Genomic DNA, 16,863 nt, shown 5'->3' with positions numbered 1-16,863 from the left:
GACAATCATGATCGATAGTACGGGTAAGAAATATTATTTTATTAGATAATATAAATATATGAGACGGTTTTACGGGTCGTATTTTGTGAGCTGGATCTCTTATTTTGGTCATTCATGAAAAAGTATTATTTTTTATACTAAGCCTGAGAGTATTACTTTTATTGTAAATATCGATAAGATTGACACGTCTCACAAATAAAGATTCGTGAAACCGTCTCACAATAAATATACTATGTAAATGTGAGTGTAAGAGCTATTGGAATGTTCATGACCAAGCAAGCAACGCTAGCATGATTTGTAAGACTTGCGAGTCGGCCAGTGCCAAATTTCAGTCCGCTAGCTGCCTTTTTTCTTCCTCTGCTTTGACTTTATCTACCCACCATCATTTCCTTCAAGCTACCGCCGCATCGCATCGGATTTCCTAATTTAGGATTGCCGGAGCCCTAAGTTCAGTTTCCTCCTGAAATAATCAGGTGAGGTGAGTAGCTATGCTGTTGCATTTTCTTACTTGGACCATACCTCGTCCACTTGTTATGAATCTCATTATTTTTTGTATATGATCGGACTTGGTAATTATTTTCTANTTTTTTTTTTTTTTTTTGGGGGGGGGGGGGTGGTGGGTGGAGTCTTTCTGTGGACTTTATTATTCGGATTAGTGGAATCTCTTCCATGATTCATCAGTAATCAGCAAACATATCATGTGCTGAGTGGAAGATGAACGTTTGGTGACAACGTTCACTTGACTTTATTGCGCTAACATATCGCAGGAATTTGATATCTCTTCTGATTTTATGAAGTATTTGTTTTTGTCAGTAAATGAGTAGATTCAGTTTGACTACGGATGCAAGTGTTTTGAAGGAATCTTCTCAAGTATCAGCTGCACCCGACAACAATCGTGATACTTTGGCAATGAACAACACGTCCCTGAATCTTCTTTCGACCACATGTGCTGTATGTCAAAGAATCTTATCGTCCGGTAATGAATCAGGCGGCCCAGAAGCCATGACGGGTGTCTGTGGAGATTGCAGATTCTTGTTGGACATTGAAACCACTTCACCTGATGTGTATAGAAGGAGAATGCCTGGGGCAAGAAGGAGAACTTATGGTAGTTCTGAGTCAAGTGAGAATTTGTTTTCTCAACAATTTTCTGAATTGATTGCCCTCGAAAGACAAACGCACTCAGTAGCGGTGGAGCTTGATAATCAATGTGTGAATTATTATGGTACTGGAAGGTTAGTTCGGCGTGTTAGTTCTCATACTACTCCGAGTGGGTCTAGAAGATGGAGGAGAGTGTTTTCTGACACTGAAAGTGATGGTTTGGATTCTCTATATGGGGAGAGTGAATCTAATGCCAGCATAATGAGATATAGGGTTTTCCATGGTGAGGGTGATACCTTATCTTCCAGTGCCTATGGTGGAGATTCTGATGTGTCAGCAGATGGGCATAGTTTTTTGGAGGTAGGAAATTTTGGATATGCTGATGGAGGAGGTGGCCCAGATAGTGATACAGATATTGATCCAATGAATGCTGGTGTCTACCATTGGAACTCGGAAGATCAGGGGGAAGAAGAAGAAGATGAAGATGAAGATGATGATAGTGAATGGGAGGAAGCTGATGCTGAGGAAAACATGGTCGAGTCATTGAGAACTGGAGACCATCTTCATGGTTCATTAGGATTCAACAGGAACAATTTCTACATGGATTGGTCCAGACAATCACATTCCCCTCATGTTGATGGTACAACTTCACTTGAAGCTAGGAATAGGACTCGTGCCGGTTATACTGAATTGTTATCCAATTTTGAAGAGTTGGAGACACAAAACTATGCCGGAGCTCTTGGAGATTACCTGGATGCGAGAGGATTTGAATATTCTCTGGAACATCTTGCTGAAAATGATATTTCGTTGATGGGAGCACCTCCTGCTGCCGTATCTTTTGTAAGTAGCTTGCCCCAAATTAAGATTGATGGACAGTATGAAAACCTGGATAATCTGTCATGTGCAATCTGCAAGGAATGTCCAACCGTGGGCACTGTTTTAAATCAACTTCCTTGTCTTCACCTCTATCACCCCTCCTGCATCTTGCCATGGTTAAGCACACGAAATACATGTCCTCTATGCAGATATGAGCTTCCAACTGATGACATCGATTATGAAGAAAGGAAAAGGAACCTAGGCAGTGAAGTTGAAATGCTTAGTGTGCCTCTGAATGATGTTAACGTTGATGGTTCCTCAGACGACATAGATGATGCTGTGGTAGATGAACTTTCTCAATTTCATCACGGTGTAGATGTTCAAGGGGAACCAGTTAATGCATATTCCGATGCAGATAACAGTGGCCAGAAGATTTCAAGAAATAGATGGTTCTTTGCTGCAGCAGTTGCTCCTATAGTCGGTATGATCGGTATTTCTCTCATGTTATGGTTAGGCAAGCCTTCGGTGAATGGAGTATGCTCAGGTGGCCACATTCCCTATCGTAAAGAGAACGGCCAAAGGAGGTGGTGGTCGTTCTTATAATCTAATGGTCGAGTGGCGTAACCTTCCAATGTTTTCATTTGGAAATTCCGAAAGCTAGCCTCGTAGTTAGAATCGTGGGACACATTTGTCGCATAGTTGTCAATAGCCCCCGTAGCCCTCGCTATAGCGAATAGCGTGGCGAAACACCACATCGCTACGGACCGCTACGCGCCATGGACTTTGCAATAGCGCTCTCTATCCTCGCTATTGGCACTATAGTGACAATCGCGATAGCTGAAATAGCGGTGCTATTGCAAAGCGAAGCTAGATGCTTATTTTCTGTCCCCCCCCCAATTTTGGCTTTTTTGGCATGTACTTGTTTAGGTTTTTGATGTAAATTATATTTTTCTGCATTTCTTGCTTTATTTTTGTGTCTTCTATGATATTTCAATGAAAAAACTTAAAATAATTTCAGGTTTTAGTATTTTACAATTAAAGTTGATGGAATATTATGTTGGAAATTAAGGTTTTTGAATTGATGTTACTATATGTTATATATTATAAATTTATATATTTGTGACGCTTTACTTTCAAATAACCCTCGTTACGCTATTCACTATGCGCTATAGCCACGGGCAACATTTGCGCTACGGGACGCTATGCACAATTGACAACTATGATTTGTCGTCATTTCAATTCAACACGATGATTATTGTGTACGCATGTATCTTAAAGGCCATGCTCATTCCGCCGTTTGCTCTAGCCTTGTAGTTATAATCGTGGGACACATTGTCATTGTGATTGAACACGATGATTAATTTGTTTAGGCATGCATCTTCGAGGGCACGCTCATTCCGCCGTTGGTTGGTCTGGCCTCGTAGTTGGAATCGTGGGACACATTTGTTATCGTTTCGATTGAACACGATGATTAATATGTCTACGCATGTATCTTCGAGGGCACGCTCATTCCACCGTTAGTTGGTCATTGTCATTGGCTGTGGAGATTATGGACTATACATACAAGAATTGAAAATCGAGGGGGGAGGAGAATGTCTTTTATTTATTTTGGTTTGATAAATAATTAAATCAAATCGAGTAAACAACCAAAATCTTTACATGATAGCCTCAACCAAGAGCTTTGCAGTATCTGCTACCGTTCTAGAATACCAGTCCAGATCGATCCATCCGAACAACTACCGTGAATGCCATCTTCTTGTGATACATATTAAAAGAGCAAGTGGAGATAAAGAATAATCCATCCAGCCATTGAGAAAATAGCAAAAATATGAACCCAGAATAATACAGCAGCTGCCTCCCGCCCACATCCTCTCAGGTTGGCAACAGCACCTGTGAATGCAGGGAGTGGAAACATCATAATTAATTTATTGGTTTATTCCTAAATCAGAGTTCCATCGAGTTAAACATGGAAATTTCTACCAACTAAAAGGTAATTTGTTTATGTATATATTGTGCTGTCTTCATAAAATGTTTACCTGCAAGGACAGAAGAGGGCATCGTATGCTGGAGGAGGAGGACAAATCTGAACATTTTATCATCCGGGGGAAGAAAACCGAGCTTATCGGCTAGCATGACAATGCCAAGTCCAGTTGGAGGAACCAAGACCAGTCTCCCAAACACAATAGCAGCGGTAGTTCGCAAACCCAGTTTTGAACTACCTGGTCCTGAAAGGCAAATCATAACCACAAGTCACTTGTTTTGAACAGGCACCGAGAATGAACCACTAACATATTGGCTATTGAAGGAATTTCGCCACATTAACTCGACTACATCATTTTGTACTGTGCCAATTTAGATAACATATATACCATCCACTAGGTTGCCTCCTAAAGCCAGTAGTATGCATGGAATCATCGCCTCCCTGATAATCAAATATATATATATTAATAAAAAAATCATTTTTTTGCGGTATGGGAATATAAACACGGATGATGGACTCATCAAACACTGTATATCAAATGATCAATTGAATAGCATTGTTCAATACCACCCGGTGCTTGAAATTCAAATAATCATAAAAGCTGCTCAATGCATAAAATGAAACCTCTTCTGCATTATTATTGTTGAATGTAATTAACGACCTTAACACTATGAAATTACGGAGGCTAAGACTATCACATGCACAAAAACCTATTTTGAGGAAAAAATCAAATCTTCTTCCTGATTGATGGGATTAATTTTTTTGAAAATATTAAATAAACTTTCTGGCCAACAAGTCCATCACTTAAGCATGTTATCTGTCCTCTTTTTGGGCTATCGGATTGACCTATTCTGTTTTAGTGCATTTCATGTCCATCTCTTCACGAAGTTAATGATCTCAGAAACATTGCAGAAGTAATCATCCAGTCATGAGACAATCAGTTCATCAAAGTAAAATAATCAAAATAATATGGCTCTAAGGTGAAATAACTAGATAGACTCATACTGGGAAAAGAAAAGCGTACCCGAGAATGATACAGCTGTCAGTGAAGAAGTAGAGAGGAGCATCCGAGGTAAAGATTAATTTCTTCAAAAAAGGAACACATCCTATAAATATGGCAACAACCTGCAAAAATATAAAATTTCATAAGGAAAGCAATTTGTTTAATACAAAATTTCATGGAAACAACAGTCGAGTAAAACAATGGGAAAGCCAGATTTTCTACCAAAATATTCAAAAGGAGAAACAGTGAATTACTATCCTCACTCTTATTTGTCAATACCCTGATATACATGCCTAATTGCAAATATTGGCATGTCTGCACATATAAACTAGAAACATGGTGTAAAAGTTCGATTGGGAGTGCATAAAAAATTCAAGTTGGAGAAAATCTGTCGTGAAATTCCATACTTCTGGATCCATTTTGGAAACTTCTTATTAGGGGCAGGCTAGAAAAAGAAAGTAAGAACATTGCAACAGGGAAAAAGGATACTTATAATACAACATCTAGAAAATGCTGAAGAACGTGATGATTCTACTAATGCAAATGTTCGATTTTGAACTGGCCTTAATGATTGACAATGATAACTAACTTCCCAGTCAAATGTTGCAAACCATAAAAAAATAAATACTATGATCAACATTCCATAGAGTAATAAAAAAGCTAATAAAAGATAATAAGAGAAACAGATCTTACAGAAGCAATAATTGGTGGTTGAAAGATTTGCTTGAGCTTCAATTTTTCATATATAACATTTAGAAAATGTTTAACCTGCATGGCAAGGTAACAGAAGGCAAAATAAAATTAACGGCATAACGTATACCAACAAAATCCAATCATCCACATAAACTTCATTGCATGGCTCATTTTTGCTTTAAATTTACAAAGGAAGCAACGAGGTCAACAGGATTGATCAAGTTCAAAAAATACTAAATCCAGGGCTTATTGTGGGCATCAGTCTTTACAATTTTTTGAGATGTCAAAAATTCCAAGAAGATTTGTAGCTTAGCATAGGCATTAAACGGTGGCTTTTTTACTTTGTGACCAGAACAATGCCGGTACAGCTAATAAGCAGAACAGCATGCAATTATTCATACAGCTTAAAAACGACCCGGACATGGAAACCTTCGTGTTCTAAAGTTTGATAGAGGCAAAATTACATCTCTGTTAGATCTTCAATAAGAAAATGAAACTAACATAGGTTCTTCAGTTCTCACCTTATCTTTCTTCTTATAGCTAGAATCATTTGAAATAGCCTCCTCCATAAGTAGGGGAACATTCTCAGGAGAACTATCTTTAGCAGCATAGTTAGAGCTTATCCTTGTAGGATCCTTAACAGGTAGATTTTCGTCTTCAATATCAAATGTACCACCAGGCGGCGGTGCGAGCATATTAAAAACATATGTATATACAACAATTGCACCAACCTGTGGGCAAAAGAATTGCATAGTTACCATGCACAAAAATGGCCAATTATGCAGAGAGGTTGTTGAAAAAGCCATATCATGTTTGAGTGGTGTGTACTTTTTCAGTTTTGTTGCTAAGGATCATGATGTCTATCTTGGATAATTTCCAAAAAAAAAAAACAACCACACAGAAGAAGAAATATGTGAAAGGCCCCAAGGGTTTATGTAGCTCCAAAAGCTGCAAAAGGTGGGATGTGGTTTTCCTCATGTAAAACTGGTGTATTCGCTGAAGCTGAGCTGCAGTAATTATTGGACTAAAGAAAGCAACGTACCCATTGGCCGAATGAGATGTAAGCATTTCCATCTTGAGTACATTTACTACTGTCTCCAAACGGATTTGACTTATCTTGACACAATGCAGCAATCAAGACAAGAGGCACATTTCCAATATTCCCTGAGAGCAAAGAAATTCAAGAATCCAACTTTTAGATTCTCGTCCTAATGTGATAATTTTATGCTTATTTTTCAAATCAAATTTCAAAATGTGACAGCAAATGCCCATTTTAGTGCATGCCACTCGACCTGACAACATGGGATCATACAGTAAAGAATGTGTTAATTTTAAGCATCATTTATCATGCTAGTGTCCTTTTATCCCTGAATCATGGGGCTAACTCCAAAACAAACAATTATAGAAGCGACCTTTATGAATCAATGAACATGAATCTTGTTCTTTTCACGCAAAAATTTTGGAAATGATATTATTAAACCATAGATGACAGAAAAATTTATAAAGGAAGGAGAATTAAATTATCTTCACTCGAAACGTCCATAATTTTATTATGGCGATAAATTATTGTCACGTTCGTTCGTGCATGTTCCAATATCTCAAGAATAAGCTATTGCTCGTGACAAAAAGCACCCAGCCGAAATTGCGATCAAAGACAGAGCAACAAAGTCACATTGATGAACTCTTCTAAATTCTAATGAACATCAGCTACAGGAATGCAATTAACCCTGGAATATTTACCGATTCCAATTTGAATTACGGTGAACTTGAAGAATGGGTAAGGAGGACGAGCAATGCAGGCAACAAGAAGCCCTATAATAGAACCTGTTATAGTGGCTATAACAACATTAACGGGAATAAACCACCTGCAAGACAAGAACATGGATTGAGCACTTAAATCGGTCATTGCCATTTAGGAAAAGTGAATAACTGACACAAAATCCTTACCATTCGATCATCTTTTGAAAAGTAATGGCTTGTCCTAGTTGAGAGAATATTAAACATGGGAGCAGAAGTGAGAAGACGAGCTGCATCAAGTCGTACAAACAAAAACAATTGATAATAAGCCACACATATGATATAAAATCTGGAGAAAATTTCATGGCGTCACGCTTACCCCATTTAAAAGTTTTCTTCCATTAGAAGGTAAGATGTTTACAAACTTTGAGGCCATAATAAATCCGAGGAAACACATGGTAAAGACTTTTGCTATGGGCAGAACAGCAATCTTGATGCTTCCGAGCAACGACGTTCCGCCCCTCGGTGGTTCTTCTAGGACCTGAACCAGAAAACTTTGCCTTCTATCAATCATCTCCTCACCTTTAAAAAAATTTAATCTTCAAATTGTAGCAAGAAATAGTTATCCTTGACGATTGCAGTTGAGGAGTCCCCTGGTGGATATGTCTGTTTGCCGTAACTTTCTATAATCTACAAATTAAAAAAAAAAAATTTGGAAAGCAGGGGAAAACATCATAAAGAGAACTGGTGGATGGAAAGAATTTATTTATTTTTTGCCTAACACACATCCGAATGTCTATTCTGACAAAAATTCCGTCTTTAGGAGGGAGTTTTTAAAAAATAAAATCCAAGAAAGGTAGGTGATCGAACAAACCAGAACAAGTTAATGAATAATCACACACCAATATGATCAGAAGAAACAATCATCATTGAGACAACAGTTATCATACACATGAATTATAAAAGAAAAATAAAGAAAACAAAAAAGGACACAATAAACCCACGAAAGATGACCAGCAAATCAAAAAGTCGACGACGAATAAAGAATAGTGAGGAGAAGAGAGAGCTGAAAGATACCCAAACAGGGTCAGCTGCAATACGAGGCAGCTGGCGGTGGCATGCGCTGATATTCCAATCGCAGCAGCCCACACAACATAACACACCTGTTCTTTTCTTTCCCTTCAAAAATAGCAATAATAACGCCACCACATCAACCAACTCTATTCCTCNCACACACACACACACACACAGGGTTTGGTTAACTAATGATCACAATGACGATGTTATTTTAACGGTTCCTTCTCCGACTCAAACCCTTCCAATTCCAGTACTACAGAATCGCCCGATTCCGAAAAAATCAACCGACCACCCCACTTCTTCTTCTTGTATCAAAGTTTCTCGAACGCGGCGGCATTCACCAAACCAAACCATGTGATGTGTTCTTGTGGCGTGGGGACCCCGTTCGGAAGTAATGCCAAACGTTGCTTTTACTCGGACGTTACGTGTGTGTATATATATATATTTATTTATTTATTTTATGTGTGCTTCCCATAAAATAATGCCTCATGCGTTGATGGTGACTGCAATTAATTCCAATCAATATTTTTTTGGTATTAGTTCGAAATTTTATTTAATATAAATAAATATTAACAGTTACGGATTTTATTAATTAAAATAATAATTCTATTTTGCGAAAGAATTCTCCAGACTCCATGACAAATAAATAAACTGTGATATAATAATTGATTGAAGTTTATTTACATGAGGAACTTTTAACACAACCAACGACTTGTTGCACACCTTGTGTGTAACGTGATAAATAAATATGTATTAGGTCATATTTTGTTTCGAAAGTTTTGTTTGATATTTTTTAATATTTATATTATATATATACTAGTTATTATTATTATATTATCGTGCTAATTTAATATTGACAAAAACTTGTGTGAGACGGTCTCACGGATCGTATTTTGTGAGACAGATATATTATTTGGGTCATCAATGAAAAAGTGTTATTTTTTATGTTAAGAGTTACTTTTTATTGTGAATGTCGGTAGGATTGAGCCGTCTCACAGATAAAGATTCATGAGACCGTATCACATATAAAGATTCATGATACCGTCTCACAAGAGACATGCTCTTTTAATATTTGTATAAATTAATATATAAATGCTGGTTGTAATGTCGTTATTGTCAATTTGATAAAATGAATTCCGATTGAAGTGACTACATTCAATTCTCCAAGTGTTTGCTATAATTTTAGTGAAATTATTTAAAACCACTCATAAATAAATAAATAAATAAAAATTAATGTGGGGGAAACGAATCTTATTCTTTGAAGATTTGGGAGAAAAAACAATTATTATTTAAAACAATTGAATATTTAAATTATATTGTTGATTCCCATTATTTTATTTTATTTCTTTTGAAGCGATTGTTGCTGCATGTGCATGGGATTTCTTTTCAATAATTAAAAAAAAAAAAGCAAAAATTTATCGGACATTTTAGAATTAGTTGAGTATAAAGATATTTAGCCATTGAGATCTTGTGAGATATCACTGTGTACGATTAACACATTTGTCATGTAACAATCTTATTTTTATTTTATATAATAAAAATGTAAAAGTTTACATTTTATAAACATTATGTTTAGCCATAAATCGATTAATAAATAGAACTCAACTTTAATAATACAGACAGTCTCCATGTCAATATCTACAATAAAATAAGTAATACTTTTTATGAGTTTAGTCGGAGATATGTCTCATAAATTTAATCTATAAGATAATTTTATTGGAGTTTTTGTGTGTGTATATATAGTTTGATAGATAGATACAAAAGTTAACTTGGATTGTGTGTGTATATAGTTTGATAGATAGATACAAAAGTTAAGTTGGATTCATTAATTGACTAATGTTACTTCATCTGGCAACATAAGGATGGGACGATCGGTATGGTCCCACCAATGTTAGTTGATAGTTCACACACTCTTGGGCCCGTCAAAGCCCACTGTTATAGCGATTGTTCTTCCCTTGTCAGATGAATACTCTCTCGAGAGTAAAGCCCACTTTGTCACGTCATTAGTGATCCAACTTTGTGATAAAAATTGAATTTTATAAAATTATAATATTAAATTTTTTTTCATTTAATAAAATATCATAAGAATAAATTTATTATATAACTACTGTTTTTTCATCCACATTCCATAATTTTAAAATCCATACATTATATATACAAATATATTTAATGTGACTACATCATTATTTTCTTTAAAAAAATCAACAATTACAGACTATAATAAAATATTATCAAATATTTATTTTTTTTGTAGTTTTATATAAATATTTTTTAAAATCCAAAAATATTACCAAAAAAACTAACTATATAACCACAACATTTGCACAGTGACTAATATTTTATACTTCTTCCTCCACCTGCTACTCCATTATCTGTACTAATTTACCTTTTCTCAAATTAAACAATTACACACAAGTGTGTGTATATATGTGTATATTATGGCATGAAAACTCGCGATCTCTATCTTTTGGTGCATTGGATAAGCCCATCACACTTTACAAAACAATGTATGATAGAATCATTCAAGAAAGTGTTGATAGAGATAATATAACTTCTAATAATTAACAAAACATTCACATATTTCATCAACTCGAACATCCCTAAATTAATTTAACAATAAAAAAACTACATAGAGCTTAATTAAGTCTACAAAGCAAAAAATCATGTTTGTGAATTAGGTGAGTTTTAAATCATTTCGATAATTATAAAAATTANGTCTCATAAAAGACCTAATCTATATTTTAATAACTACTACATTATTATTATTATTATTATTATTATTATTATTATTATTATTTGGAGAAGAAATTGTACATTTTTCCCAAATTAAGTATTCGTTATGTTGCTACTGATTTAGGGCATCTGCTCATCGATCCCCAAAACCTTTTGCGCGCCTGCTTGTATTGCTTTGTTGTACCCCATTAAGCGGATTCATCTTCGAAACACTGCGATTTGCTTCCGTTTCTTTGCTTTATTCATCTTGTTGTGCTTCAACTGAACTCTCGATTTTATTGTTTTGACGCTCTGTTATACGTAAGAGATTTTGAGCTTGAATTTCGTGTAAATTCAGCTAATTTTTCCCTAATTCCTCACCATTCTGTTTTTTATTGTTGACGTAGGAGTTTGTTGTTTTTCATTGGATTGCGGGGATTTTCAGACAAATATTGTTCCTTTTTGAGACCGTTGATACTAGCATTCCTCTCGGAGACATGGGTTCTGAACTATGTGCGAACGTATTGGAAATGGAAGGTACTATCTCTTCGAATTTCATTCCAATTTGCGTTATTCCGAAGGTATACTCTCCCATAGTGGAAGAGAAGGATGTGAGAAGGTTCCCTCAATCGTTAGATTTGACATTTGATCAGAGACCTACTTCTATTGGGCGGCCTGTAACTCCCGATTTCGAACGAGGGAGTGCAGAACAACCCCTTGATATGTCATGCCAAGTCATGTTGGTTTCTTGCCCTCCCAGCGTGCCTTGCTTCGATTTTAATGACAACGGCTCAAAAACCCCTAAAGACAGCATCTTTGATCCATTTGCTCCTGTGCATGACATGTTCATGTTAGCTCCTCGCAGTAAAAAATGCGTGGAAGAATCGCGAAACAATATCGTGAGGTGGCTCAACTTCTCTAGCACCACAAATTTGGTAAGTTGGAATCAGGAAGCCTACAATGATACCATATCTGAGGAAGAACATATGTTCGATATTGTGTATAGCGACCTACTGGATGTTATTACTTCGGAGCGTACCAAGGAAATTGGTTCCGAATCCCTGTCCCAGGTTTCGGATTCTGATGGATTTTGCACCCCTAAATTTGCAGCACGCCTTACCGGAATTGCGGAAACATGTCCTGGAGCTCCGAAGAGGTCCATCAATAAGTATACAAACATTGACAAGAAATTATGCAGAAAGCTTGAATATTAACTACTGTTCTTTGCGGGAATTCAGAAACTTCATGGAATGTGATGGAAATCTAGCTCATACTGACTCAGATTCGTGTAATTGTATCTCGATAATACTTATCTCATTAACATCATATTATCATTTGAGCATTTTTTGTTGGACTGTTCTATTTTGTAATTGTATTGTTTACTCCATTCGTAATAATGACAACTAAATGTGAGATGACTGTTAAATTCTTCGGGTAGGAGAAGAGTTGTATGTGATGATCTTTATTTGATATTATGTTTCCAATTTCCTCCAGGCACTTAGGATGTGTCGTCTTCCCCTTTCCCCTATGTTCGCATCTTGAAAAATATGGCTGGTGCAATTTTCTGGTTTCTGTTGAGATTAACAAGTAGGCAAAAAGACACATGGCTTGATGTTAACTAAGTCATTGCCATTGAAAAGAGAATGCAAAGTCAGGTTTTGGATTTATATCTTCGTGCTTTTGAAACAAAATGTGCTACAATTTTTGAGGCAAATGCGTTTATTACAAATATTTATACGAAACAATGTAAATCCGATATGTTCTTAACTAAGTGCAGTGTGCTCATTCATGTGTATACTTTGAGGAGGTCTATACTTTGACTGATTCTACACAGATGTATGATGAATGGAATGCCTACAAATCGATATATGGGGAGAAACTCCAAATTAATTAATATATTTGATAAATATAAATGTTGTGAATGGTAACTTAGTAGGAGGCAGGATAAAAATGCTGAATGATGTGATTTATCTGATTGGATTGGTGCCTGAAATGAAACCAGTAGCAGCAAGTGCAAAATTCGATCAGACATGCATCGAGAAAGGCATTTAAAGCCAATGCACCTCTGGTACTTCCCCTCCAACCTAAATTTTATATCAGCGGAGCTTTCTCTCTTCCCACAACATCCTGATATCTGGAAACCATAGGCACGATTTCACAATTGAATAACACGAGAACATGTTTGCTGGAGAACCATTACAAGAAGGCGAGCTCACCAGGAATTCTGGTATTAGATTGAATAATTGTGCAACTGGAGCATGTATGATCGTTTAGAGGGAATCCATTTCGTGGAATAATGATGGTGCCCGTCTGTTTGCTGGCCTTAAAGGAGGCTCACCAGGAATTCTGGTATTATATTGAATAATTGTGCAACTGGAGCATGTATGATCGACTAGAGGGAATCCATTTCGTGGAATAATGATGGTGCCTGTCTATTTGCTGGCCTTGAAAGGCAAAGAAGAAGGCTCACCAGGAATTCTGGTATTAGATTGAATAATTGTGCAACTGAAGCATGTATGATCGATTAGAGGGAATCCATTTCGTGGACTAATGATGGTGCCTGTCTATTTGCTGGCCTTGAAAGGCAAAAAAGAAGGCGGTGGACGATGCGATGTTCAAGGTTAGAACTTTGATAAAAATGCTTGTATATATATATGCTACATTTCTTCATGTGTGTACCGGAAGTCATAGTTTTGCATGATCTGATATGTAAAGGTTGAAGGAACGAAACTGAAATTGTGGATCATTTTGGGCCACGGGTCTCAGGTAGGGATGACAATGGGTAGGGTATGGGTCGCATTTCATAACTCCATCCCTATACCCATTTATTAAATTCATCCCCTTTGGCATCGGTTATTGAATTTCATCTCTATCCCCATACTCATCGGATTATCGGATACCCATATCCTACCCAAATACCCAATTATCATATACAATTGAATTTTTTCAAATTTAAATTGAATCAATGAAGTTATGAATATTTAAAAAATTATTTAAATGAACAATAAGAAAAATTATTCACGCTTTATAATAAATGCATATATATATATATATATATATATATATATTTATATATATTAATTTAAACGGATATTTCGGGTCGGTGTGGGTTAGATTATATCAAACCCGCTTCCATACCCGAACCCGAAAATACTCATACCCGATTACCCAATTATTTAATCGGATCTAAAAATCCTTCCATACCCTCTTCTATTCGGGTCGGGTATTGAATCTTCCAACGAGTTCGGAAGAAATTGACATCCCTAGTCTCAGGCTCGGTTTCCGCTTGTCACATGAACTGATCCTTTATCGTGCCTCTGTACGTTGCTTTTAACACTAAATAAAAACTAGTGTGTGATACATTTAAATCTAAAATGGTAAAATTTACAAGAATAATAATTATTAAAATGAAGTATCCATAAAATGCATGTAAAAACTATACGTACATAAAAATAGTTTTGATGGTGAGGATCAGTAAAATGATAGAAAAAAATATAATATTATAAATAATAATAATAAAAAAAAGATAAATTGACGTTGTATGAAATTTTTAGGAGTTATATGCATGGATTAAGATCATCTTTTTTTTTTGAGGTAGCTTTTGTGGGAAGTAATATTAAATAAGAAAATATATTTTAGTGACCAAAAACAACAAATAGAAATAAAGAAAAACAGAGTGGTTTTCTGTTTATGTTTATTATTTCCCGCTGGTTCACATGATGTGAACTTCATTTTTTTGGATGATCTATATTATTATATTATTTTAAGTTTGAGATACTTAGAGTAACTAATTTGTGATGTCATGATCTGTTTTAATAATTATACATATTAATAAAATTTTTTAATTTTAATATAAGTTACATGTAGTTCAACTGATATAGTCTTTGTTTCTTATGTATTAATTTATAGGTTTAATTTTTAATGGGATCATTTTTTTTATTTTTTTCTTTTTCTATTTATTTTTTAATTTATATGTCAAAATTGCAGTGTAGTCATTCGATATTTCTTATAATTATATTTTGATCCTAATTTAAATATAAACAAAATGAATTATAAAAAATATTATACAAGTACGTAATGCGTCCTGCACTAGTATTTCATTAAAGCCATAAAGATGGTTGATGTACCTAAATAAATATCACAATTCGGGTCGGTTGTAGCGACTCGTCTTTATCAGAATTATTATTGATTGATATTTGATACTTACGAAATAAAGTATGAAAGTTGTCTTCTCTGTGTATGATTAGTATATAATTTTGGAAAAAAAAATCAAGTCTTTGGGTGAACACTTCTTTCGTCTAAATGAAATTATATTCTATGCTCCATTTTATTTTATTTTATTTTATTATTCTATTTGGTCCGTTGACATCAAACTAAAATTTCCAACTAAACTACATGCAATGATGCAAATATCAATAAGAATATATAGGAAAAATGATAACTGATAGAAAAAACTTTTCCAAAAAAATATGTACTGAAAATTGTTATATAAAAAAACTAATTTCAAAATCCAAAATTTACCGTACAAAAATCGGTGCTTCTATCTCTCGAGTATATACATGTAGTAACATAAAATGCAGCACACCTCTGAATTTCTTTGACCCGGATAAGCAAAGCTGACCGAATTGGATTCGGTCCCACCCGAAAACCCATACTAGTGAGTGGTCCATCACCGACTTCCTTGTACGGCTGTCCATCGTCGTATTCCAATCCAGTTTAAATGATTTTTTTTTAAAAAAAAATTTTAAGAGGGATTTTGTGAATAAATAATTATTATATATTAATATCAGTGCTTGAAGGGCTTTTCGGTTATAAATATTTGAGGTGAATTTCAATTTTCCTTCTCTCGTGTTTGAACTGTTTTGGTTTCTGGTTTTCTATGCGCATCTGCTGCTCAATTCTTGTCAAGATTTCATCTTTTTTATTTTTAATAGTCAGCATCATTGAGTTGCTGGTCGATTTCAACCAGCTCCAGATCTCAGTATTTAGCCGGAATTTCACTCTTTTGCTCGTGGGTTTTGTTTTTCTTTGTTAATATTGTTAAAGATGGAGTTGTGCTGTTGAATTTGGACCTGTTTGAAGTTCGGAACTTCAGGTTATCATCGTTGTCTTCAGGATTCTGGGATATAAATTATTTGTGGTTTTCCTTGTATCTTTCATTTCCATTTCGGGAACAATGGTGTTCTTTAATTTCGCATTTCCGGATGATATTTTCTTCTAATCATATATCTATGAGAATCCACAGTTATCGTTGGCCTGTATCGGCTTTTAGTCTCCTGCAGCTGGCGTTTGTAATTTCTGCCGTTGATTATGCGCCGACGGAGAAGATTTTCTTGAGCTGTGGAGGTCCCCCTGATTCTGCCGATTCAGATGGTCGAAAATGGACATCAGATATTGGCTCAAAGTTTGTCTTGCCAAGCACCAACTCTTTAACTGCCTCTGCTGCCATCCAAAAACCCTCTGTACCCCAAGTACCTTACATGTCGGCTCGAATTTTCCACTCCGATTTCACCTACAGTTTCCCAGTGGCATCTGGCCGTATGTTCCTTCGTTTGTATTTCTATCCGGCTTCCTATAATGGATTAGATGCTTCCCATGGAGTTTTCTCCGTGACTTCCGGACCCTATACTCTTTTGAAGAACTTCAATGCTTCTCAAACAACAGAGGCTCTGAATTATGATTATATGATGAAGGAATTCTCTCTTAATGCCCCCTTTGAATGGTTGAATATAACATTCACACCATC

General features: G+C 35.5%; 3 protein-coding genes across 8 annotated transcripts; 2 read left to right on the top strand and 1 right to left on the bottom strand.

Moving 5' to 3' along the window:
• The first annotated feature begins 281 nt into the window (after window positions 1-281).
• On the top strand, window positions 282-3,397 carry LOC140965856 (uncharacterized). 2 transcript variants are annotated; one of them, XM_073426066.1, is made up of 2 exons: window positions 282-473; window positions 814-3,397. In XM_073426066.1, the coding sequence occupies exon 2, from the start codon at window positions 817-819 to the stop codon at window positions 2,515-2,517; it is 1,701 nt and encodes a 566-aa protein (XP_073282167.1). In that variant the 5' UTR covers window positions 282-473; window positions 814-816; the 3' UTR covers window positions 2,518-3,397. The 2 variants fall into 2 exon arrangements, with proteins under 2 accessions (XP_073282167.1, XP_073282169.1); XM_073426068.1 differs by having other exon boundaries at window positions 319-478.
• Window positions 2,804-8,557, bottom strand: LOC140965857 (protein PIN-LIKES 6-like). 5 transcript variants are annotated; one of them, XM_073426069.1, is made up of 11 exons: window positions 8,406-8,557; window positions 7,708-8,018; window positions 7,539-7,618; window positions 7,332-7,456; window positions 6,634-6,755; window positions 6,113-6,322; window positions 5,592-5,666; window positions 4,920-5,020; window positions 4,284-4,336; window positions 3,951-4,139; window positions 2,804-3,804 (listed from the first exon to the last, which is right to left on the bottom strand). In XM_073426069.1, the coding sequence occupies exons 2-11, from the start codon at window positions 7,900-7,902 to the stop codon at window positions 3,683-3,685; spliced, it is 1,272 nt and encodes a 423-aa protein (XP_073282170.1). In that variant the 5' UTR covers window positions 7,903-8,018; window positions 8,406-8,557; the 3' UTR covers window positions 2,804-3,682. The 5 variants fall into 5 exon arrangements, with proteins under 5 accessions (XP_073282170.1, XP_073282171.1, XP_073282172.1 ...); XM_073426070.1 differs by having other exon boundaries at window positions 8,329-8,551; XM_073426071.1 differs by having other exon boundaries at window positions 8,333-8,551.
• Window positions 8,558-16,348: 7,791 nt separating this feature from the next.
• On the top strand, window positions 16,349-16,839 carry LOC140965850 (receptor-like protein kinase FERONIA; the record flags this gene model as incomplete). The annotated part of the gene is made up of 1 exon (XM_073426055.1): window positions 16,349-16,839. A coding segment is annotated over exon 1 (491 nt), but the record flags the coding sequence as incomplete, so codon positions are not given.
• Between the last annotated feature and the right edge of the window lie 24 nt (window positions 16,840-16,863).

This window comes from Primulina huaijiensis, unplaced genomic scaffold (assembly GCF_012295235.1).
Source record: "Primulina huaijiensis isolate GDHJ02 unplaced genomic scaffold, ASM1229523v2 scaffold15321_ERROPOS2250371, whole genome shotgun sequence".
Taxonomy (NCBI): Eukaryota; Viridiplantae; Streptophyta; class Magnoliopsida; order Lamiales; family Gesneriaceae; genus Primulina; species Primulina huaijiensis.
Note: the sequence above shows the minus strand (reverse complement) of the source record. Positions and strands in the feature narration are given on the sequence as shown.

Excerpts from the sequence above, each read along its gene's own strand:
- LOC140965856 (XM_073426066.1), top strand. The coding sequence starts at position 817 with ATGAGTAGATTCAGTTTGACTACGGATGCAAGTGTTTTGAAGGAATCT.
- LOC140965857 (XM_073426069.1), bottom strand. The coding sequence starts at position 7,902 with ATGATTGATAGAAGGCAAAGTTTTCTGGTTCAGGTCCTAGAAGAACCA. Across the intron at positions 6,323-6,633 it reads ACATCTCATTCGGCCAATGG|GTTGGTGCAATTGTTGTATA; the intron begins GTACGTTGCTTT and ends TTTTGCCCACAG. Across the intron at positions 4,337-4,919 it reads GACAGCTGTATCATTCTCGG|GGAGGCGATGATTCCATGCA; the intron begins GTACGCTTTTCT and ends TTTGATTATCAG.